This window comes from Pan paniscus, chromosome 5 (genome assembly GCF_029289425.2).
Source record: "Pan paniscus chromosome 5, NHGRI_mPanPan1-v2.0_pri, whole genome shotgun sequence".
NCBI lineage: Eukaryota > Metazoa > Chordata > Mammalia > Primates > Hominidae > Pan > Pan paniscus.
In genome coordinates, this window is record NC_073254.2 from 152,473,960 (window position 1) to 152,498,984 (window position 25,025).

Sequence of the window (25,025 nt, forward strand, 5' to 3'; positions counted from 1 at the left end):
ATAACAGACAGACGCAGAACACATCAGGCCCCATGATCACCACCCACTGCAGGTTTAGTCATTTTAGGTTCCTTGGGCCGCCCCTCACTCTTCATTGGTTGTAGTTTCTGGCTCGCTGCCATTCTGTCCAACATGACTCCTATCTTAATTTTTTTGTGATTTCAATACACAGGCTGACGATCCTTCCACCATCCTGCTGGCCTCCATTCTTTGCACACGTCTCCTACTGAAATGATTCTGTCCTCCACCCTCCCTCAGCCACACACTCCAAGATCCCATCAAACACCTTCTCATTACCAGGAACTGTCACTCTTCCATAATCTTGGTTTCAGGCAATCTACTTAGAAATCACCTCCTGCATGTCCAGCTCACTCCCCTGGCCCCAACTCCAACCTGCCATCCATTGATCCTGCCACTCTGCCACGTTTCCTCACCTCCAATGTCGTCACCCACTCCCTACCCAACTTAAACTCTGGAGTCAGTCCATATCCAGACTCTTGCATATATCTTAAGCCCCTCTCTCCCTTCTTAACCACTTGACAAAGTCTAAAATTCTGGTTGAGTCCAACATTGCACTGCCTCTGCACCAGCACTGCACTCCTCTCCTCATAACCCTTGCTCCACCCAGAGTAAAAGTCCTTACACCAGCCTGCAAGGCCCTACCTGAACTGGTCCCAACTCTCTCTCCTCCCTCCTCTCCATTCCTCTAATGGCCAGGGGTGCTTACCTCTGAGGGCCCATGGACATGCTATTTCCCCATCTAAAATACTCTTTCCCTAGATACTGTGGGACACATTCCCTTCCTTCCTTCAAATATGTGCTCAACGAGGAACTCCTCAGTATGGTCCATCCCGACTTCCCGTGCACCCTATTTATCAAATGCAAACCCCTCTCCAGCACATGCCGGTATGTTTTTGTCATTGTTTCTTTTTGTAACACTTAACATCTCCTTCTAACATATGACATAATTTACTTATTTATTTTATGTCTGTCTTCTCTCATTAAAGGTTCACTCCATAAAGGCAGGTATTTTTATTTTATTCGCTGACATAGCTTCAGCATCCAGACAGTCCCTAGCACATCACAGGTGTTTAATAAATACTCACACAGGGAATGAACATAAATGCACAAGTAACACCCTGGTACAATATACAGCATGATCCAAATACACCATGTTATATGAACCAGACTCTCCTGGGCTCAAATACCAGCTTTGCCACTTAACAGTTGTACAAACTTGAGCAAGTGACAACCACTCCAAACCTAAATTTTCTCACCTGACCAGGGTGACTGGAAGATCAAAAACAATGCATAAAAAAAGGAATAAAAGATACCTAATACAAGGCACAAAGTAAACAGTTAATTGAAAATAGTTTTAAAATACTAGCTTACATATCTTCCAGAAAGAGATTATTGAACAAAGCAGGGTATATAGGAAATACCATACAACTAAAATCACTGGATGTACTTGGGCCACCCTGCCCCACTCTCCTCCCATGCCCAGCAGCAAGGCAGTGTACTGGGTATTCACAAATAAGCAGGCCTTGGCTGGATATCTGTTGAAGGTTTCCATGCTCCCAAGCAGGAGAACAGTCCACAGACTAGGACAGTATCTTGGTGATGTCTGTGGGCATTTTCTTTGACTTTATATGGAATAAAAGGCAAACTATCTTAAAGAAGTAGGTGGCCATACTCAATATCATTAATACATAACTTCAAATAATGATCATGATAATGATACTATAATGAGAAAGAAGAGTAGGAAAATAAATGTACCAAGACTTGCAGAATAATATCTTGTATGACTTTTAGTTTTTTCCTAAGCAACTAATAGGCACACCAATTAACAATTGCTTTAAGAAAAAAAGTTTGGATTAAGTATAAAGGGCAATCACTGTTTGATATGGTTTGGCTGTGTCCCCACCCAAACCACATCTTGAATTGTAGCTCCCACAATTCCCACATGTTGTGAGAGGGACCCAGTGGGAGACAATTGGATCATGAGGGTGGTCATTCCTGTGCTGTTCTCATGATAGTGAATAAGTCTCATGAGATCTGATGGATTTATAAAGGGGAGCTCCCCTGCACAAGTCCTCTCTTGCCCATGGCCATGTAAGAAGTCCCCATGCTCTTCCTTCGTCTTCCGCCATGATTGTGAGGCCTCCCCAGCCATGTGGAAATGTGATCCATTACACCTCTTTTTCTTTATAAGCTACCCAGTCTCAGGTATGTCTTTATTAGCAATGTGAGAATGGACTAATACACTGTTCAATAAAAACATTGTTCAGTAATTGGTGAAAACAACAAAAAGGGATCAAAGAGATGAGGACCATAATTGCCAAAATCACTACAGGAAACCAAAACTAAATGCCAAGCTTAACTTATACTGTTCGATTCCTACTTCAGCACCAAATCAACCAAAATCTACAGAGGGACAGCCTCACAGGGCAGTTGAGTAGCCACTACACAACTAACCATGAATATGTGTAATCAAAGAGAAACTACCCTGTCATACAATTACTGAGCATAGATCATGTTGGAAAAAAACTAGTAATTATTATAGAAATTCTTAAATAAATGTAGTATCAAAACATACACATGAGGATTTTTATCACATGGTCACCATGACACTTTATCTACAGAGAACTCAGAGGATTCATTTGTGGAGGCACCACAAATGGTTAAGTTCTCAGGTTTTTAAACATATACACTTAGGATAAAATGTCTGTTAATGAAGGATTAATTAAAATCATTTAATGGCATAACCACATAAAAAAGTAAGCAACCAATAACAAGAGAAAAAAAAAGTAAGCACCAAAAAACCTGTATAGTGTGATCTCAATTTCATTAAAAAATGAACGAATAAAATTATGTGTAAATACTTCTGTAGCCAAGACATGAGCCCTTTATCTCTGGGGGCCAAGGTTTTAGTAGGAAAGTAAAAAAATAAGTAAACAATAATAGTACTTTAATTTACTGATAAAAGGCAATATAAAAACAAAACAGGTTAATGAGAAAAAGAATGACTGGAGGAAGCAAAATGATAAGGCAGGGAAGACATTGCTAAACAAGTGAGCTTTGGGCCCTAAGACCTGAATGCCAGAAAGAAACCAGTTACATGTAGATCTGGGAAGATGTCTGAAGCAGAAGAGGAGCAAGTGCAAAGGCCCTGAGGTGAGGATGAGCTGACTGTTCATTAAGCAGAAAGAAGATCTACCTGGTGGAATGTGGAGCAGCAGAGCAGCACCATGGGAGAGAGTGGTAGTTGACAAGTGGGGGCAGGGATCAGATCTTGGGGATATTGTGGGGCATGGTGGGGATTTATATCTGATTATAAAAGCCACAGAATTTAACTGTTGCCTTTCAAGCTATAGGATGACATGATCTGATTTACAGTTTTACAGGTTTACCTTGGCAACTATTTGGAGAAGACTGAAAGAGGCAGGAATGGAAGTGAGAACAATTTGGAGACTGCAGTCATCCAAAGAAATAGCAGCAGCTTGGGCATATGTGGTAATGGCAGAGATGGAGAGACACAGACAGATCTGACCGGTAGAACCACTAAGATTTACACTTAGATTAAACAGAGGGAGTGAAGATACCCATTACTATGGTTTGGGGTTGGAACCAAGGGTAAGAAAGTTCATGTTCAGGGCAGAAGCATATGTATGGTTCACAGATAGGAGAGTGAGGGATAAAGCTCCTTGAAGCATCTTGGAGCCACATCTTAAAGATTTAGTTCATAAAACAAAGAATTCACTCATATCCGGCCATAAACACCATGTTCAGTCATAAAGGAAAAGTCACTGAAGAGAAGAAAAGTTGTCACACTCTGTTAAAATTTCCTTGGACAAGATAGCAACTTTCACATCTATCTCTGTTTTATGTCAGCACCTTAGGCATGAAGAAAATCACAATGAAATAAAAACTAGTGAAGTTTTTCTCCTCTAAGTGGGGGAAAAAAACCATCCAACCACATTTTCAGATGTGCAATCTTAGACATAAATATTTCAAACAGCATTTTAGGAGGAGGGAAGCAACAATTTTTCAACTCTTTTTCCTTTAATAAACTGCCTTCCCATCCCACCAACAGACTACCCCAGAAAAAAAGGAAACATTCTTAATTCCTGAGTAAATATATGGTTCCAATAAATTCATTAATTTCTCAGGACTGGAGCTCCTTTTTTAGAAAAATATTTGCCCTGGCACCAAAAAAAAAAAAGTGATAATATTAGCTTCCCTTTTGTGCAGTCATGTGTTAAAATGCAAAAACAAGTGTCCCCTTCACCAGACCCTAACTAATTAAAAGAACTGTGATCATTCTAAAAGTAACAAAAGGGCTCACACTTTTACATAGACTTTTAATTTCATCTCAAAGAACCTTATGGGGACAGGAGCCATGCACCAATTCTTAATAAACAATTTTGAAAAGTATACTTGCAGCATAGGAAGCTAATTATAACACAGAGAAACCAAAAACATCTGTTTCGATTTTAAACTAAAGTCTATGCTGAACTAATACCTTTAATCTGTAGGAGAGATGATTAAAAATGAAACAAGTGAAGATTCAACAAAAATATTTTTCAGTCACCTTCTCTTAGCACTTAAAAGCTTACGTTCATACTTTATGTGCCCCTAGAAGGTTCTGTCTTTCCAAATTTTCTGGAAAAAAACACACATACACAAGCCCATGTGATACATGATGCATATTTTAGCAGAAACTTCTATACTCATAAATTCTGATGAGTAGATTTTATGTTTCCAATATATCTGTTTTATTCACTTTCCAACTTTAGCCACACTACATCTTCCTCTTTCAGGTTATTATTTAAAAAAAAAAAATACTCAAATGCGAGAATTCACATTAGCACTAGTGGAAAGGCTTACTATGTTATTTAGGAGTTAGGGAAATTTTTATCTCAAGGACTGTGTTTCATAGCTATTCTCATTTCTATTCACCAATTTCCTTCAATACAAAATTTTGTTAATTCTGACAGGATACAAACCTCTGTGCCCCAGCTTTCCCATCTCCTAACACTTAAAAATAATACATAAGCCTTGGTGGAACTCTAGCTAGTCTTGAGTGTGATGGCTTCTTCAATTATGGGATTTTATGAGCATGCATTATGGATTCAGATATGGCAATCCGCCTCTTAACAACACATAAAATAATCTTGTACCTGTTAGAAGAGTTTTGGGACTCTTAAAAAACTTTGGTTAGAATTATTGCCTGTTAAAGTTTGAAGAGACCATAACCTAGCCCACAGAAAATACACATGAGAAAACCATGTCTTGGAAGGTTCGAGAGCTTACTCAAGGTCACACTGCTATTTGGATCTGATTTCAGGAAATGTACATGCAATCACATACAGCTTGCTTGATTAGAAATGTTTCCTATTATCTCATTGATTTCTTTAGCTCAGCTACACTCTAAAAACTCTGATTCTAATCAGAGAATTGCAAAAGTAAATCATGAGAAACCTATGACTAAAATGAATAAAAAGCTGTAAACATCAAATGTTGACAAGGACTTTGAGCAGCACAAACTCTGATACACTGGCTGTACTCATATCTGGTACAACCACTTTAGGACACTGTTTAGCTGTTATCCACAAAAGCTGAACATAAACATATCCTATGAGCCAGTAACCCAATTCCTTCACATACATGCACCAAAAGAACATGTAAGAATGTTCTGGGAAGCACTGTTCATCCTAGCAAAAAATAAAAACAAAATCAAAAACTGGAAACACTACAACCAGTAGAAAGAATAAATAAATTGTGGTATGTTTAAATATGGAATACTATACAGTAACGAAAACAAGTGACCTGCAGCTGCATGGATGAATCCCACAAACATAATGTAAGAAGCCCATCATAAAATAATTCTATTTGATTATTGATTCTATTAGATTAAAAAAAAGGAAAATTAATCAATGATGTTAACAAAGTCAGGACACTGGTTATCTCTGAAGGGCATGGAGGGGTGTAAGCACAAGAAGGTTTTAGGGGACTAAGGAATGTTCTATTTCTTGACATTTGTGGTAATACAATAGAAAATTTATTCAGCTATACACAAATAATTTGTCTAGTACTCAATGTATACATTATACTTCCATTTTTAAAAAGTCTGAAAAAGCAAGCCTGTGTTTACTTATGTGATGTATTTTGATATATTGATTCTGCTGCTTTTAAAAACATGAGTTTCTCTGTGTGTTCTCAAGACATTTTTCTATGTTGTTTGTGTTTGGGCAAGGATGAATGGCCCTTGTGAAAATGCCTACTCTGGTTTACCTATATGATAGGTACCTTATACTTATAAACCCACAAAGGCTTGCTTATCCTTATACTATACATCACAGCTAGGAGTATGTCTGACAGAAAATACGGAGAAATGATAGAAGGTAAACAGGCATAGATGTTGCTAATAAAAATGTCACTTTTGAACATCTCAATCCAAAGTTTGAAAACTAAATCTAAGCCTTTCTAAGAGGCATGGTGATCTTCTAGACCTGTGATAACAAACGATTTTGTTTGCCTGCCAACTCCAGTCTACTGGGAATGGTTGCCTGGAGCCTTGGGTTGAAAAAGACTGGATGGCATGCTAGGCCAGCAACAGAGAATACTGTCTATGCCATGGGTAAAAGATGGAGCATGGGTGGCACAAGGGCCTTGTTGACTGTTATGGAGTCAACGCTTTCTCTCATAGGATACAAATATTTTCTTAATCATTTTAAACTGTCTACAGAGCCTGTAATAAAGTCATAGTTTGTTATAACTATTTACCAGTTTTATTATTTTAATATAATTAAATTTCTAATTTATTTTACATGTAAGCATTTACAATATTTAAATATTTTATGCTTAATATAAATTATATCATTATAATATGGTTTAAATGCTTTACTGCTGAAACAAATTCAAAAGACTGCAGATGGTCTTAAACCAAAAAAATGGTTTAAAAATATTTTTGACTGCCATTTTCTTTTTTTTGGGGTATAAACTAAACCATAAAACTTAATATTTTATAAGTGTTTATTTATTTCATCAAAACTAATGTGAAAATAAACTTTCCCACTGCAACACTCAAGAAGACTTTAGCTTTAGTTTAACAGATGCTCATATTCTAATTACAGGTTACCTTACTTACAGCATCTTCTCTTTAGGTTTCTTTTGTAAAATCATATAATTGTACTGACACAATTTCAAAAGTTGCAAATGTAGTGTGAAGAGAACCTAAATGTGGTGCAAAGTATCATTTTATTCAATCGCACCCAGTATTATTAGCATTACCAAATGGGGAAAAAAGTGAACTGAAATTTCACACTTCTGCCTTTCACTTCCACGTGATTTCTGCATAGCCCTTATCAGTACACATACTTGACAGTAGTTAGATTTTTAACAATACTTTATCTAATCTAAACTCCCCTTCATTTAGACATTGAATCTCAGAAATAGAAAAAGTACAGTGATGACTGGTTTCACTAAATTCATGGCCCCAAATCTTAAATGTATACTCAACACATTTGCTAAACCCCCTTCTTTCCCGCCCATTCTCTATCTGATGACCTTGCTTCCCATTTCATTTAAGAACAGACCCACTCAAACAGGAAATCTCCCATGTTTGCCCACCATGTTTCCATCTGTACCACACGTAGCCTCACCTCTATACGGTGGATGAAATGTGAACTTGCTAGTGGTCCATTCCCATGCCCTCTCACTTTCAAAACATTTCCTTTGCAATTATACGCTTACCAGAATTTCTCTGTTGCAGTGTAAAATGGAACCCTTTCTTTGATCCTCTTTCTACTTTCATAGCAGAGTCTGCTAGTTGCCTACTAAATATTGATTCTCTCACCCTTCTTTCTCAAATAGAATAATCCCCAATTTTAGTGAGCACACTGAAATCCTGCTAAGATGTTTTCAGCCTCTCTGGCAGCTAGGTGTAGCCACCTGATCAATGACATAAGCAGAGATGAGGAGAAAATCTGGAAAGTCTCTTTAAAATGGAAAGAGTGGGTGCTTCTCCTTCCCTTCCTCCATCTACACTTGCAATATGGCTATGAGAATGTTCTTTTCAAAGTCACCAGTTTACCAAATCCAATTGTCTGCTTTTATCTTAGTCTCTCAGCAGCATTAGAGAGAGATAATGCCTCACTCATTCTTGAAACATTCTTTGTTTAATTTCTAGAAATCTACCACATCTTGATTTTTATCTTACCTCACAGGTCACTCCTTAGATTCTTCATGCTACCTTCCTGATTTCCACATTTTTTAATGTTCCAGGCCTCTTCTCTTTCCTCACTCTTACGTGATTACTTTACACCTATGGTTTTAAATACCATTTATACTCTGAGGACACTCTGACTTCCAAATTCCTGCATCTAAAGTAGATGTTTGATATCTCCACTTAGATATCTAAATGATATCTCGAAATATACTTAGTCAAAACAAAACTCTCCCCTACTTGTCCTGAACTGTAGTCCCTCCCATTTCAGTACACACTTGCCACCACCTAGTCGGTTGCTCAATGCAAAAACTATGGAGTCATCTTTAACTCCTTCCTTCCTCTACCATCCCTACCCACATGCATCAGCAAGTCCCGCTGGCTCTACCTCCAAAACACACTCATTGCTTCTCTCCATCCCCACTGCCATCACCCTGGTGCAAGCCAGCATCCGAGCTCTCCCCAGACCTCTGTGATGACCAGCATACCTCCCTGCTATTCCCCCAATGTCTATTTTCTAAGCAGCAGCCAAAGTAATTTTTTCACAGTGTAGATCTGATTATGTCTCTCCTCTGCTTAAATGCCTCCAGTGATTTCCACTGCCTCTTAAAATGAAATCTAAACTTCCTGAATGACCTGCAAGGCCCCAGCTGACCCGCCAGACCCCTCTGGTTTCATCTCCTGGCACTCTTGCCCCAGATGCTGTGCTTCAGCCACACTAGCTTTTTCCCTTTTCCCTATTTTCTGAGTATTTCAAGCCCAGGTCTGCTTTTGAATTTTTAATACTAGTTATTCCTTCTGTCTGAAATGCCCTTTCTCTGAATCTCCTCACTACCAGTCCCTCCTCATCCTCATTCAAAGACCATCTAAAGTAAAGGTAGCTTCCCCAGTCACTTGCTCTCACCTCACTTTCACTATATTTTCTTTACAGAAAATTAAGTTGCTCATTATTTCTCCTTACTACACTGTAAACTACAATGAGAGCAGGACCTTATAGATTGTTTACTGCTACATTCCTACAGTTTGGAACAGTATCTAGCAAGTACTATGTGCCCCAAAAATTATTTGTTGAATGAATCACAATAGAATATCAAAATTAAAACCCTCTTAGTCTGAACCATTATTCCTATGTTTAAAATTCTTATTAATAAGTCTGAGAAATATCTGACCATCCTTTTTCTGGTCACTGATAAGGAATCTCATTCCTCCTGAGGGAGGCAATTCTACCTTAACAACTTGGATTATTCAAAAGCCCTTCCTCCTTCTCAAGGTGAAATCTGACTACCTGTAGCTTCCGTACATTTGTGGAGGCCCCTATGTTCATGCAGGACATATGGCTTCTGTTTCACATATGACAGTGATTCAAACATCTGCAGATGGTGACTGTACCTTCACCTGCATGAACAGTTCCAGTCTTTTTTTTTTTTTGAAACAGAGTTTTGCTCTTGTTGCCCAGGCTGGAGTGCAATGGCGTGATCACTGCAACCTCCGCCTCCCAGGTTCAAGCGAGTCCCCTGCCTCTGCCTCCCAAGTAGCTGGGATTACAGGCATATGCCACAACAGGCCCAGCTAATTTTGTATTTTTAGTAGAGACAGGGTTTCTCCATGTTGGTCAGCCTGGTCTCGAACTCCTGACCTCCCGTGATCTGCCTGCCTCGGCCTCCCAAAGTGCTGGGATTACAGGTGTGAGCCACCATGCCCTGCCAACAGTCCCAGTCTTCTTAACAGCTCTTCACATAGACTGTGGAGTATCATAGCCAGCCCTTCACATGCTCCAATACTGCCCCGGATGTACTCGCACACTTAGCTACCAACCTGCCATAAATATTCAACTCTGGCCCAATCTGTCACTTCTCATCCACTGGATCAACTGATCTCTTTCTTAGGGAACATGGCCTGATTTAAGTCAACTCTTTTCTCCTTCCAGTTCATGTTCACACACAATCTTCAATCCATGTATCTTTCATACTACCTACTGCTTGCTACTTCTACAATCTCAGTACAGGACAGTCATTCCTCATCCTCAATTCCTAACACTGTTTAGCTTTCCCAACACAGGATGCTTATCCTCTTCTTTGGAGAAAGGCCTCTTGGCCTCCTTTCTTGCATAAAGGTCCTAATTTTCCACATATGTAATTAGAATTATAAACTTCCTTAATTTTTGCACAGGTAGCCAGATACACTTGGGGCAGACCAGTGCTATTTCTAACCAGCAGCAAGGGAGCCATTAAAAAAAAAAAAGAAAAGGAAAGAGGCTCTTCTGTGGCCACCATCAGAACAGATCTGATGCCAGAGGAGCAAAGCAGAGCCAACGCCGGTGGCCTGTGACAAACTGCAGCAGTTCTCAATGTACCATTCCTACAGTCCCTGCTGTGGACAACGTGGTGCCTGGCACTGTGCACTTCCTTGTTCTTCCAGAAATAGGTAAAAAACCCAGAAATCACCCCAAATCAGAATAAGGGTTATTTTATACCACTGTGCACAGCAGCACCTTTTTAGAGTCTAGTTTTATTCTCTTTGCTCCTAAAACACACTAGCATCTCATTTAAATAATTCAGGTAGAGGAACAGCTGTTGAGGAGTTAATGATTAGATAAAGAAACAGAGTATGGTCATTTGAAAACACTATTTCTGCAATGTGTTAACATTCTGTTAAAAAGAATAGCCTTGTAAGGAACTAGGCTGAAGAATAAAACTATATTAACATACTCCGAAGGATGAAAGAGTTCAGGTAATGCCCCGAGGGCCAAACACTGAGAGCAAGACTAGAATCACCCAAGGTATCTGATTAACCATAATTTACAAACAAAAAAAAGTAAAAAAAAAAATAAAAAAATAAAAACCTATCCACTCAAATCTGCTATAATGATTTTTTTAATACATATCCTGACGATGAATAGTTCCGAATGAAGTGCCACACTGCATCAGTCTACTGGTAATCTATCTCTGACAAGTACAGCAAAGAATAATTTGGCCGGGCGCAGTGGCTCACGCCTGTAATCCCAGCACTTTAGGAGGCTGAGGCGGGTGGATCACGAAGTCAGGCGATCGAGACCATCCTGGCGAACACGGTGAAACCCCGTCTCTACTAAAAATACAAAAAATTAGCTGGGCGTGGTGGCGGGCGCCTGTAGTCCCAGCTACTCGGGAGGCTGAGGCAGGAGAATGGTGTGAACCCGGGAGGCGGAGCTTGCAGTGAGCCAAGATCGTACCACTGCACTCCAGCCTGGGCGACAGAGTGAGACTGTCTCTAAAAAAAAAAAAGAATATGTGGGGAATGCAGGTCTGATTTTCTAAAATACCTTCCTCAATAGATTAAAACGTCCTCTCCTTAGTTCCTCTTGCTCCTTAATAAGGTACCACATACTTGCCCATCATAAGATTAACCTAACCCATAGCCAGTCAGATTTTATTTTTAATAAACTTTATGTTCCTTAAGCCCTTGGTAGTGCTACCTGGTTCCAAACCTATGAGACTGAGTCATCAGGTCTCATCATCTCATCTAGAACCAGATAGCTTTAAAGCAGATCTAAGAATCCATTATCCTTTTAAATCTTGATTTTATTTAATGAAATAATGTATTATGTGCCTGGCCCTGACTTCCTATAGAAAAATGCAGTAAGTGTTATCTCAAATATAATTCTCTTGCATTCATTCTAAAGAGTTCGAGCCCTTTAAAACCTGTTGTTAGAGGAATGCTCCTCCCTCTCTCAATCAGCAGAGTTGTCCTTTCATGAACCTCCACCAAGTTCAGTTAAGAGTGGATACAAATAGTGAAGTCCATTTAAAACTCAACTCACAACACTGTGTGATCTTCTGGATGTTAGAAGAGATCCTCTGGGCCAGCTGAGCGGGGTCACCACCAACTCCTGGAGTGTAAGACATGGCTGATGTTCTTATTCGCTAATTTCATCAGATGCTGTGCAGTTTTCTAAGCAGTCACCTAAATAATATAAAAGTCACACAGATATATTTTTTAAGCTACTGGCTTACATTTTCCAAATTAACAATCTGTGAAGTTACAAGGACAAACTTGATTAATCTAATAGAGTTGAAATCTGGCAAAGTGACACATCAAATAGCAAAACTCTCATGTCTATTAAAAAAAAAAACTTGACTTCAAAGGACAGAGTCATGTTAAACACATCAAACAATTAAAAGAAGGTTCAAATTGCATATTTCCTTTGAAAACGTCTTTGATCTCTTCAAGAAAAATTATTAAATCCCTTACCTGTATATAATTTTAGTTGTTTACATATTTTTTCCTTAACTAAACTCCAAACAATTATAAGGCAGGGCCCACATGCTATTTATCTTTCTCCAATATTTAAAACAACTCTTAGCACAAACAGGCATTTAAATATTTATTAAATGGAACACAGACTTCAGGCTATCCCCAGAAATTTCACTGTATTAGGTTGTGCCAAAGTAATTGCAGTTTTTACCATTACTTTTAATTGTGGTTTTTGCCATTCAAAGTAATGGTAAAAATGGCAATTACTTTTGTACCAACCTTAATATCTAATTTAACACACACACAGGACCTGCTCAGGAATGTATGATTAATAGGGCTCTAATTTTAATGGAAAAGGTTAAATCTGAAATAGCAGAACCAACTACTGTGAAGCAAATGTCATATAAAATGTTTATCAAACCTTCCTGACAGAGGAAGGAGAACGAATGACTCTCCCCTTTCAGCAGCCAGCATCTCAGAATAGAAGAGACACTGAGATACTGCCACAGGAGGCAGGTGAGATGACATTCTTTACCTCTTCAATCCACACCACTCCAATCAGCGTTTGGAAAGAAGGTTGAAAAGGAATGTCCCTGCATACAGAACTGCGCACAGCAAAGAATTTCAACTACCGCCACCCCATCTTTTCCATGAATATGCACTGGAATACTGCAAAATTGTTGGTGGTCAATTTGTAAGCTAGCTCTCTACTAAGAGCCTGGTACATGCCCAGCATTAAACTAAGCACCTGGGAGATGCAAACAAAACAAAACACACTGACACAGTATCTGCTCAAATCAAGTTTGTCATTTAGGAGGACGGATAAAGTTAATAATGCAAACCAACAAAAAACCCCACAAATCCATAAAAGATCACGTGCTAGGCTAAAATGAGAAGGGCTACAAAAAGAAAAAATGACCATCATCCTTGTCTGGAAAGAATTTATGAAATAGAAACATAAGATTTGGATGCTTGGTTATGACCAGTATGCAGAACAACAAAGGCAAGGACGTGAAGGCTGGGGTGGAGAGACCCAGAGCACGTGGAAAGGCCACACGCAGTACGGTATTTACTAAAGGAAGGGAAGGTTCCTGGCCAACCCTGGATCAGATGATTCACAGCTGGGACAAGGGGAAAACAACATAAAGGGAAAGAGAGGAATGGCCTAACATTTCTCGCACATCTGCGACACAAAAAGTATTTCACAGACTAATTTAATTTTCACAACCTCCTTCAATTAAGTGGCATTATTCTTGTTTTAATGATGAGCAAACAGCGGGCTTATTATGATTAAGTAATGGTAACCCAACCTACCCACAGGTGGAGGTGGGATTCAGTCCCAGGGTTCTGATGCCAAGGCTATCCATGCTTGCTACCACATAGAACTAATGCCACAGAAGATTTCTGGTAGAGAAGAAGCCACAGTGAAGTATGTGTCTTTGCTCTAAGGGACAGTGTTGGCAGGAAGTACAACAGCTGAACTGTTGAGACCATTAGAACAGTACTGGTTCTATGCCTGGAACTCTGGTGCACTTTGAATGTGCCTGGCCACCCTGAAAGTCCTGGCGGCTTTTAGATATTCTCCAACTTCCCTCTCAGGTACAGCTGATCTATTCTGGGCTCTCTGGGTCTCACCAAATCCTAGAGATGGATCCAAAAGCAATTTCATTAAAGGGTAAATTCAAACCTAAAGTCAGACAGCTGGACCACTACAGTGGGGAGACAGGAATAAACTTCCTTCCAGGTAGCCTTGGACTTGGGCCCAGACAGAACAAGAGTAGACATGGGGATTCAATGACACCAACACCATCCGGAACATCCTTGAAACCATGCAATTTTAAATGCATCTCCAAGTCACTTAAAAAAAAAAAAAAAAAAAAACACAGGTTTTGAATAGCCAAAGCAATTTTAAGAAAAAGAACAAAGCTGGAGGCATCTCATTGCCTGACCTCAAATTATACTAAAAGGGTATAGTAACTAAAACAGCATGATATTCATATAAAAACAGACACATAGAACAATGGAATGGAATAGAGAAGTCAGAAGTAAAGTCACGTATCTACAGTCAATTGATCTTTTTGACAAAGTTGACAAAAACATACACTGAGGAAAGGACGCCCTTTTCAATACATGGTGCTGGGAAAATTGGATCGCCCCATGCAGAAGAGTGAAACTGGACCCTTATCTGTCAACATATAAAAAAAAAAAATCGACTCAAGATGGATTAAAGACTTAAAAGTAATACCTAAAACGATTAAAATACTAAAAGAAAATATAGGGAAAACTCTTCTGGACATTGGTTTAGGAAAAGAATTTATGACTAAGACCTCAAAAGCACAAGCAACAAAACAAAAAATAGACAAAATGAGATTTAATTAAACTAAAAAGCTTTTGCACAGCAAAAGAAATAATAAACAGAATGAACAGACAACCTGCAGAATGGGAGAAAAATACCTGCAAACTACACATCCAACGAGATTAATATCCAGAATTTATAAGAAACTCAAACAACTCAACAAAAAACCCCACAAATAACCCCATTAAAAAGGGGGCAAAGCACATGAATAGACATTTTTCAAAAGAAGACATACAAATGGCCAAGAAGCACATGAAAAATGTTTAACATCAGTAAGCACCAGATAAATGCAAATTAATACCACAATGAGACATCATCTCACAACAGTCAGAATGGCTATTAAAAATTCATCCACAAACACATCTTGAACAGAAAAAAAAGAAAAAAAGTCAAACAAGTACAGATGTTGGCAAGAATGCAGAGAAAAAGGAACACACACACTGTTGGTGAGACTGTAAAGTAGTACAACCTCTAGAGAAAACAGCATGGCAAGTCATCAAAGAACTAAAAATAGAATTAATATTTGATCCAGTAACCTCGTTACTGGGTATCTACCCAAAAGAAAAAAAAAAACCATTATACCAAAAAGATAATCTGCACTCATATGTCTATTGTAGCAATATTCACAAGAACAAAGATTTGGAATTAACCTAAGTGCCCATCAAGTGTCTATTAACATTCCTGAATGGATAAAGAAAATGTAGTGTATATAAATGCAATGGAATACTATTTAACCTTAAAAAAGACTGAAGTTATGTCTTTCACAGCAACACAGATGAACTGGAGGCCATTATCTTAAGTGAAATGACTCAGAAAAAAGTCAAATGCTGCATGTTCTCACTTGTAAGTGGAACCTAAATAATGTGTACACATGGACAGAGAGTGGAATAAGAAGACATTGGAGACTCAAAAGGATGGGAGGGTGAGGGATGAGAAATTACTTAATGCGTACAATGTACATTATTCAGGTGATGATTACACTAAAAGCCCAGACTTCACGCTATGCAATATAACCATGTAACAAAACTGCATGTGCACCCCTTAAATTTATATAAATAAAATGGCTTTATTGAGATATAATTTATTGAGATATGGCAATACAATACACCTACTTGAAGTACACAATCCAATGGTTTTTAATATATTTACAACATTGTATAATCATCACTTTTAGAACATTTCTATTACGCTAAAAGGAAAGTTTGTAATCATTAGCAATCGCTCTCCATTTCTCCCCAACCTCACTGGCCAAAGGCGACTACTAATCTACGTTGTATCTTTATAGCTTTGCTATTCTGGACATTTCATAGGAATGGAATCATACAATGTGTTCTTCGAGACTAGCTTCTTTCTCTTAGTATGCTTCCAAAGTCCATCTGTGCTGTATCATATATCAGTCCTTCATTCCTTGTTATTGCCAAATAATATTCCAAGGTATGGAGAAAGACAATTTTCTCTTGGTTCAATGACATCTTCCTTTCTCCTTTCCCTCTATCAAGTAGATCTCTGGAAAAACTGGCTTACAAGCCAAAACAAACACATTGAATGAAAAAATGTTCAGTTTGTTATTCATGTAATCTCTGGGGATGCTCCTCCATATACATGGTTCCATTTTAATCTATACCTGAATGAGTCGCACATCCATGTCTCCAGCTCGTACCCTTGGCTTTCTCTCGTGTCTACATGTCTGTGAAGCTACAAGAACTCAGCCATTGCCTGTGCAGCACACCATGGAAGTAGCAACTGGAAATTTCTACTTTGGGCAAGACACTTAGCATTTGGGCCCACTGCCAGCATCAAAATGAGATAATGCACATCCAGAGAACAAATGCTTTTCCACCCTACACAGAGGAAAGTTATGATCTGTTCTTGCAGCTGCAGGACCAGCATCAGCACAAGACCAAGAGAAACTCATCACCTGTCTCAAAACCATGCAAGCACACCTGAGGCCTACTCTCTCTCCCATAAACAGTTCCATCAAGTCAAGGACAGTATTCTACAGCATTTTCCTTACCCTTAAAACTCACACCAGTGTAGCCCAAGTCTTCTCACTGTTTTCTTTCAAGGCCACCTTTTTTCCTCTCTGGAAAATCAATCAGTCACAAACACAATCAATTTTCTTCATCCCTTTCCTCAAGCTACTAAATGTGAGAAAGTTCCTGCTGGTGAGACAATTGGCAAGTGGCTTCATTCACCCAAAGAGGTGCTACTTAGATTGACTGGAATCATGAGTTTTGTTTTACTTTTTCTTTGTTTGGCGTTGTTGTTGTTTGAGACAGGAGCACCCAGGCTGGAGTGCAGTGGTGTGATTACGACTCACTGCAGCCCTGAATTCCAGGCTCAGGCAATCCTCCCATCTCAGCATCCCGAGTAGCTGGGTCCACAGGCACCTGCCACCACATCCCACTAATTTTTTGATTTTTTTATAGAGATGGGGGTCTCACTTTGTTGCCCAGACTGGTCTTGAACTCCTGGGCTCATGCAATCCTCCAGTCTCAGCCTCCCAAAGTGCTGGGATTACAGGTTTGAGCCACTGTATCTAGCCAGGAATCATGTGTGAAGAATGAAATGCAATTTGCGAAAGATAGAGAAGAAAGATGTGTAAAATAAAACAAAGTTAACAATGGCCAACACTCATCCAGGACTTACATTTCCTAAGCATTGTGCTTGTGACTTTTAAATTTATTTTCTCAGTTAATTCTTATAAGCCTATGATGTGGGTATAATTGCTAATGTGATTTTTTTACATGAAACTGAGGCATAATGAGAATAAATAATTTGCTTAAGCAAAGGAGCAAATAACCACAGAGCCGACATTTTTTAAACACTAAGCCATACTGCTTCCTTGTATAACAAAATTGAGGGCAGGTGAACTCACTCAGTTAGAAAAACCAAATTTGGGCTGGGCGCGGTGGCTCACGCCTGTAATCCCGGAATTTGGGAAGGCCAAGACAGGCAGATGACAAGGTCAAGAGATTGAGACCATCCTGGCCAACATGGTGAAATCTCATCTCTACTAAAAAAATTAACTGGGTGTGGTGGCATGCGCCTGTAGTGCCAGCTACTCAGGAGGCTGAGGCAGGACAATCGCTTGAACCCAGGAGGCGGAGGTTGCAGTGAGCCAAGATCACGCCACTGCACTCCAGCCCGGCGACAGAGCGAGACTCGTCTCAAAATAAAATAAAATAAAATAAAATAAGACAAAAGAAAAACCAAATTTACCACTTTTCTGCAAGCCCCATATGAAGTTTTGCTATTCTTAAGATGAAGGAACATGTTTGGGATAACTACATGAGTTGATCAAGGTAACACAGAGGAATAGCTTACTCCTTTTCTCTATTATTCTGCTAATAAGTGGTATCTAAAAGGCAACAACAGTTGGCTCTTTTGATAATGAGACACACAAAGGAAAGGAACCAAATGGTTGTCTTTAAAATATATATATACAAATACAAGCATAGACAGATAGGATAGGTAACTACAAATTGATTAAAAGCTTATGATCTCTGCATATAGGCTAAATGGATGCTGAGTTATTCAGATGTCTGCTTTCCACATCAGTCTCCATTACCTAGCCCAGAGCTGCTACGCACTAAAGTACTCTTGTTGAATACTTTTGAAAGCCCACTCAGAATTCCTATTTAATTGCTCAGAATAATAATTATATAATTCATTACCTAGACCTGTACTAATAGACTAGCCACTAACTAAATGGGCTGTTAAAATTATAGTGGTTACTAGAAGCAGGGAAGGATGGCGGGAAGGGGATAGCCAAAGGTTGGTTAACTAACACCAAAATACAGCTAGGTAGGAGGAATGAAGTCTAGTGTTCAGGGGACTATAATTAATTACAATTTATTGCATATTTTCAAATACTTAGAAGAATGAATTGTGAATGCTCTTAACACAAAGAAATGTTAAATGTTTGAGGTAATGGATATGCTAATTACCCTGATTTGATCATTACACATTGTACACATCTACTGATGTATCACATGTATCCACAAATATGTAAATCATTATCTGTTGATTAAAATAATAAAAGCAAAAAAACTTATTACAGGTTATTTTAAGCTGCTAACAAGATAACTGATTGCAGTAAGAAACTACACTTTTACTCTACATTTCATTTTTTGATGTGACAATTTACACCGTTTTATATTGTGTATCACTTAAATTACATTGTAGCTCTCGTTTTTAAAAAATTAAAATTAATTAAAATTAAGTTAAATGAAAAAATCAGTTCCTCAGTCACACTAGACACCTTTCAAATGTTCAAAAATTCTGTGTGGCTAGTGGCCAGAAGCTTGGACAGCTCATTCATAGACCACTTCCATTATCACAGAAAGATCTATTGCACAGTGCTAATCTCCACATTGCAATAATCATCTTTCTATGAAGATATACAAACACTATAAAGAGAAAAACAGGAAGGGAGAATCAAAGTGCAACACTCAGATGAGAGTCTTCTCAAGACGGCTTCTAAAGAACACAAAGGAATGAACAAAAAGAATGTTAAAATTTAATCTTGAAGTGTCAAACACTACTCCCAGTTAAAATCAGATATACTGTAGAATCCTTAAGATTTCCATTTAGCATATATCTCATGCTCTATAAATCTACCCTGGGCAAAGAAGTAGTCAATTTCACTTTCTTAATCATTAACATCAGCATAAACAACTGGACTTCTCTATACCCTCTACCCCAGATAAGTTCTGAGGGGTGGGGGGTGAGCATTTTTTTGTGTTTTGTGGACTGCACTATTCTCAGTGCCTGGCTACATCACAAGTGCTTAACAAACATTTGCAGAATGAATGAATGTACCCACCTCCTAAGAACACACACCCAGCGTGAGGGTAAATATTACCATTTCCAAAACATAAAATTCCAGTGCCTTCTTTCAGATACCGAAGGTCCCAGGCTTCTTGCTGCCTTGGGCCTTTGCTGGGTGCCATTTCCTATTTCTAGAAGGCTCTTCCCATGATCTCCACGTGACTGGCTCCTTCTCCCCAGCAAGGCCTCATCACATGCTAGAGAAACCTTTGTGACCACTCTGATATGAAAGTGAGAACTCACCACTGGTCACTCTTTGTCAATCTAACTTACTGCTTCACAATACTCAAAAGCCGAATTAATCACTGTTTATTATTTATCCCTACACCTCTGGAATACAAACAGGAGCTACTTCTGGAATATAAACAGGAGAGAGATGACCTTGTCATCCTGTGTAATCTACAGTGCCTGGTGCACAGTAAATGTTCAAGGAATGTGAGGGTGCTCTGTCTACATAAGTATCCTCTGCACAAACTACATTAACTGTATTCTTTGGCCTTAGCTCTTTCATCACTGAACTTTTGTACTACTTGGTTGTAGTTCACAACACCGAGGATTGTTTTTTTCACACTTTCACACATGAAACTTGCAAATTAAATGGAATCACAGCAAACTTCACTCAGACTTACTGTGAATATTTTCTATAATTTACTTTTCAATCATCAGCACTTAAAGTTTGGGGTCATAATCAAAATGAGGATTGATTTTGTTATCAAGAGCAACATAAGTAGCATATCTGAGGAAAAATTATGATGTTAATGAGTTAATATGGTATCATATTAACCTCTACAGAAACTGTGAAGTTAAGAGCATAATTCTTAACTAGTCACGAGTCTGAGGCCAACTTCTCAAAGTAGCCTATAAGGCCTGTCCACAACACAAAACACAGTTTAAAACACCGTTATCAGCCTCTGCCCAGGTGTGCTCAGAGAAACTGCAGAAGAAATGTCCACTTCCAACATTGTTAAATAGCATAGCATTTCATAATTACTTTCTTTTCTTCCAGATTCTGGGCAAGTTTTATATATTATATATAATTATAGTCAGAATACAACGATCTGAGGTAAACAAAAATTAACGTATACAGATAAGAGCCAAACAAATGTAAGAAATTTGTGGGAAAAAACACACAGCATTTGATCAGAAATGCAACTTTTTTTCTTTGTCTGAATTTAAAGAAACTAACTAGAAAACAAGGTGGAGGAAATACTAGAAATATTTTATGTATGTTTAAAGGTTTTTATGTAAATTAATTAAAGGTGTATACTAAAAGAATGTCAAAGTATGTTAAAGTCATCAAGCCAAATTAAAAAAACAATACTACGCGCCTCTGAATAAACAAACATACACGGTTCGCCTGCTACAGCCATACATTTTTCAGTTCCTCTATATTCGGGAAGTTTAATGTGTTTTTCAATCCGTGAGTTGAAAAGAGGAAGAGGTCATTTGGTCGTGTCTGGATTCCTGAGCTGGGCCCCAGCCGGCTCTGGCGCCCTCCCCGGGGTGCGCTCCGCCAGCCGTGCGCCTCCGGAGCTCTGCCCAGGGGACCGCGGCGGGTGCGTGGCTGGGTAGGCCCACCTGACCACAGCCGCGCGCACCCGGAATGCGGAACGCGCCGCGCCCTTGCACCCGGCCGGGGGGCGTGGGGAGCCGCAGGCGCTCCGGGAGCTGGGGCAGTCCCGCCCTTCCCAGCCTCCCGAGTGCCTGCTGCAGAGCGCAGGGCGGCGGCCACCTGACCACGCGCACAAACAAGAAGGCGCAGCAGCCGCAGGGGCACCGCGCCTCCCTGTCGCCCGGCCAGGGAGCCCCCCTCCCCAGGGTCCTCTTACCTGGACCTCCACGGCTCCCTCCTACACCTCCGACCGCCGTCACCCACCTACCCCGGAGCCCTCAGCTGCAATTCTCAGCTGATGGGCGGTGGCGTGGGGACGCCCAGTGCGCATGCCCGCAGCACAACTCAGGAAGAAGGCGGGGTTCACCCCTTTTCTATTGGCCCGCGGGGCTGAGTGACAGCGGCCCTCACCGCCCCTCCGGTTCCAAGCTAAGGAATGGGGGTATCAGCAAAATTGCAAGGGAGCTGTTCTTTGAAGCCTGACGTAGAGATGGTGAACGCCTCTTAGCCTACGTGCAAAAAAGGACAGAATGGAGGACAGTTGTCTTCTTTATCTGGTGAAGCCAGCCTTCTTGCACGCGAGTCTTCACCCCGCCCCATTAGCTCTTGCCTGTCTTGTTTGCTAACCTTTAACTGCAGTAGATCGCGTTCACAGCTCTATCGAAAAATGCAAAGGCGAGTACACAATCCTAGCAAGAACAATGAAGGAATAAGTGAAGAGTCATCTCTGGGTGCTCACTTAGTAAACAAGTTTTCCTAGTACATACAAGTCATTCTAAGCATTCCTGAAAAGCATGGCGTAGTTTTCACAGGGTTTAAAACAAGCAGAAACAGTTCCAATGATAAATATGCAAATATATTGTAATTGTTAGATGAAAAGCATCAATTGCTACAAATGAAAGAAAGCCCTCTCCAAATTAATTAGAAGATAGATCGGCTTAGCCTTTGCCTATATTAAGGCAACACTATTTTCTAAAATGATTACCCGGATAGGTGATATCAAAAGTCCCGGATAGGTGATATCAAAAGTCCAGACGCACTTAGGTGGAAAAAAACAAAACCCAGGATAGAATTCTGATTGGAACTCACCGACACTAAGTGTGGAATGTTATCTGCTTAAGAGAGATGGACAGAGAAAGAATAACCCTGAAAACGAGTAACCCACAAGATAGGAAATAAACCAGGAAAAGGTAAACTAGAGAATGAAGGAAAAAAAGAGGGAATTGTCCATGATGTCACCTGTTACACAAAGTTCAAGTAAATAAAGAACTGAAAGTAGTGCATTGTACTTGAGAATTAGGAAGTGGCTGGTGAACGTAGGAAGAAACATTTCAATCATTGAAGGAACTCATGAAAGGATCTTACATCCGTGTGAGGTTTAGTGCACTTTCCAAATACCCATTCATATTACCTTTGATAGAACTCTGGACTCTGGGGAGGGAAGGTACAATGCACTACAGAAGAACCTGACATTAAGTGGCCTCTTCAAGTTGCCCTGATAGTTACTGACTATGCTGGGACCAAAACTTAGCTGTCTGAGCCCTCATCCTGGGCTCATTCCAATTCCTTGTTTTAAAATATGTTATGAGTGGATTCCTTCCAGGTCTTTTGAAAACTTAGAATAAGATTTCATCCTTTGGTATTCAAATGGGAAAAAAAGAAGTATAGTCTAGACAAACTTGCAAAATTTAGAAGTATTAAGATAAATGAATTACTAAGAGTTCCTGACATGGTATTCCATCTGCGAATCTGGCTGCTACCAAGTTAAATTCAGCCAGGTGTCTTGAAACTGGTAGGGCTTTAAAAGTCTCCTAATTTGATGAGTGATAATGTCACATCTCCCAAAATAAATCATTTCCATGTGCAGAAGTTACCTATGACTGAAGGCTTGTAATTTGGATTTTCAGAAATAGTAATTTGCGAGATTTGGGCCTTCTTGGAGAGATTTTGAAGGAAACCAGAAGTTGTTGAGTGGGGAATGTTATCTGCACACTTGTGGTGTCCTTATTAATGTAAATACCATAAATACCTCCTATGTAATATCTCTCACGTAGGATGGAGAACTGTCCACTGCTGTATCTCCAGTGTCTGGGATAGCAATTCCAGGGAATAGAAGGAGATAATTGCTGGTTCATTTAATAGTTACTGAACTAAAAATATTTTTTACATGACCACTATGTGATCTTCTGGGAAAGCCAAAGAAGTAAAAGACGCAAAAAGGTAAATAGAGCAAACAGGGACTTATTGGTAAGTGAGAAGGACAAGTTGACTTATGAAAGTTTGTTTTTATTTATAATACAATGGGAAAACCACAACTGGTTTAAAAAATCTGTGCTAGATTAAAAGGAAGCTTAAATTAATACTTAATAAACAAGAGTTAGTTCAGTTGTGCCTTATTGTTAAGCACCTTCCATGTCTCTCTACAGTCTACTTGTTTTCTGTTTAAGATCACACAAGTGCCTAGTCATATATCAAGCACAGAATTGATTTTGCCCTAGCTTTTGAACATGGAGGTAATAAACAGATATCCCAGGGAAATCTTACACGGGCCATTATAGCATGATGACTGGTATATTTGTTTCTAATTTTACCTCCTGATGACTGGTATTTTCGTTTCTAATTTTACCTCCTAAGTGTTGTTCATATGTGCTCTCTTCTCTCAGTCCCTCACGGTTGACATCCTGATCCACTGTAATAGCCTCCTTGTTGGATCTTCTATCTCCGGGTCTTCTCAACTTTATTATTGTCAAAGCCACCACTGAATATTTGAAGCTCTAATCTGAGAACTTTGCTCCAGGCTTCATGCCATTTCCATGATTGCAGCATTCCCTGAACTGTATTTCTTATGAAAAAAAACCAAAATGATTAGATTGGGGAGAGCTGGGGAATTGTGTGGGTTGAAGTAAGGAATCAGGGAATTGGTCTACAAAGAAATGTTTGGGAAACATATTATATTACATTCTTGAAGATTCACAGAGCATATTTGTAAATTAAAGACGCTGAGAAGTGGTTCAGGAAAGAAACAAGTATAAATTTCTTTTACCCAGTATTTTATGAGTGTATTTGATGGTGGAACTTGCCTGTAAAACTTTTAAATATGCATAATGGAAAACACTGCTCTCAAAATCAAGTCCAAGCCCCCTGCATATACACAGGGTGACCATATATTTAGTTTGCTAGGACAGTCCTAGTTTATGCTTGTCCTGGCCGCCTGTCTTCTGAGCATGCCCTTTCATTCTCAAACGTGCTTCAGTTCAGATGATGCATCATATGGTCCCTATACATATAAGGACCACATGGTCTGATCCTGCCTTTCCAAGCATCAAAATTTATGCTTGGAATATGTTGGCTTAAATAACTTCTCTTTCTCTGTCTGCTCTCCTCTCCCTCCCAGCAGCTAGCTCCCCAGTCACAAACCAGGGGTTTTCTTATTTCTGTGCTTTGCTCACGTAGTTCCCATCAGCTAGAATACATTTTTTCTTCTCCCCCATGTTTTAAACGATTCTTTATTTTGAAATAATTTTAGATTTATAGAAGAGCTGCAAAGATAGTACAGCACTCCTATATATACCTCACCCAGGTTCCCCTAATGTTTCCTTAATGTTAACATCTTACATAACCATGGTCCACTTGTCAAAACTAAGAAATCAGCATTGGTATAGCAGTACCAACTAAATTAGCTTGTATTTTCCCTGCACCAGCTCTAGAATCAGTCATTTTACTATTGAGCACTTCTTCTTTTTATTGGAAAAAGTTATTTAGAA

The 25,025-nt window shown here is 39.3% G+C and overlaps 1 protein-coding gene across 2 annotated transcripts in view; it reads right to left on the reverse strand.

Annotated features, from left to right (window-relative positions):
- The window catches only part of STX7 (syntaxin 7), a 55,195-nt gene extending 33,568 nt beyond the window's left edge, over positions 1 to 21,627 (reverse strand). For both annotated transcript variants that reach the window (XM_003827662.8, XM_008953011.4), the window contains exons 1-2: positions 21,479 to 21,627; positions 12,027 to 12,169 (exon numbers count right to left, since the gene is read on the reverse strand). In XM_003827662.8, the coding sequence (XP_003827710.1) occupies positions 12,027 to 12,111 (85 nt within the window). In that variant the 5' untranslated portion in view covers positions 12,112 to 12,169; positions 21,479 to 21,627. The remainder of the gene's footprint in view (positions 1 to 12,026; positions 12,170 to 21,478) is intronic.
- Positions 21,628 to 25,025: the final 3,398 nt, after the last annotated feature.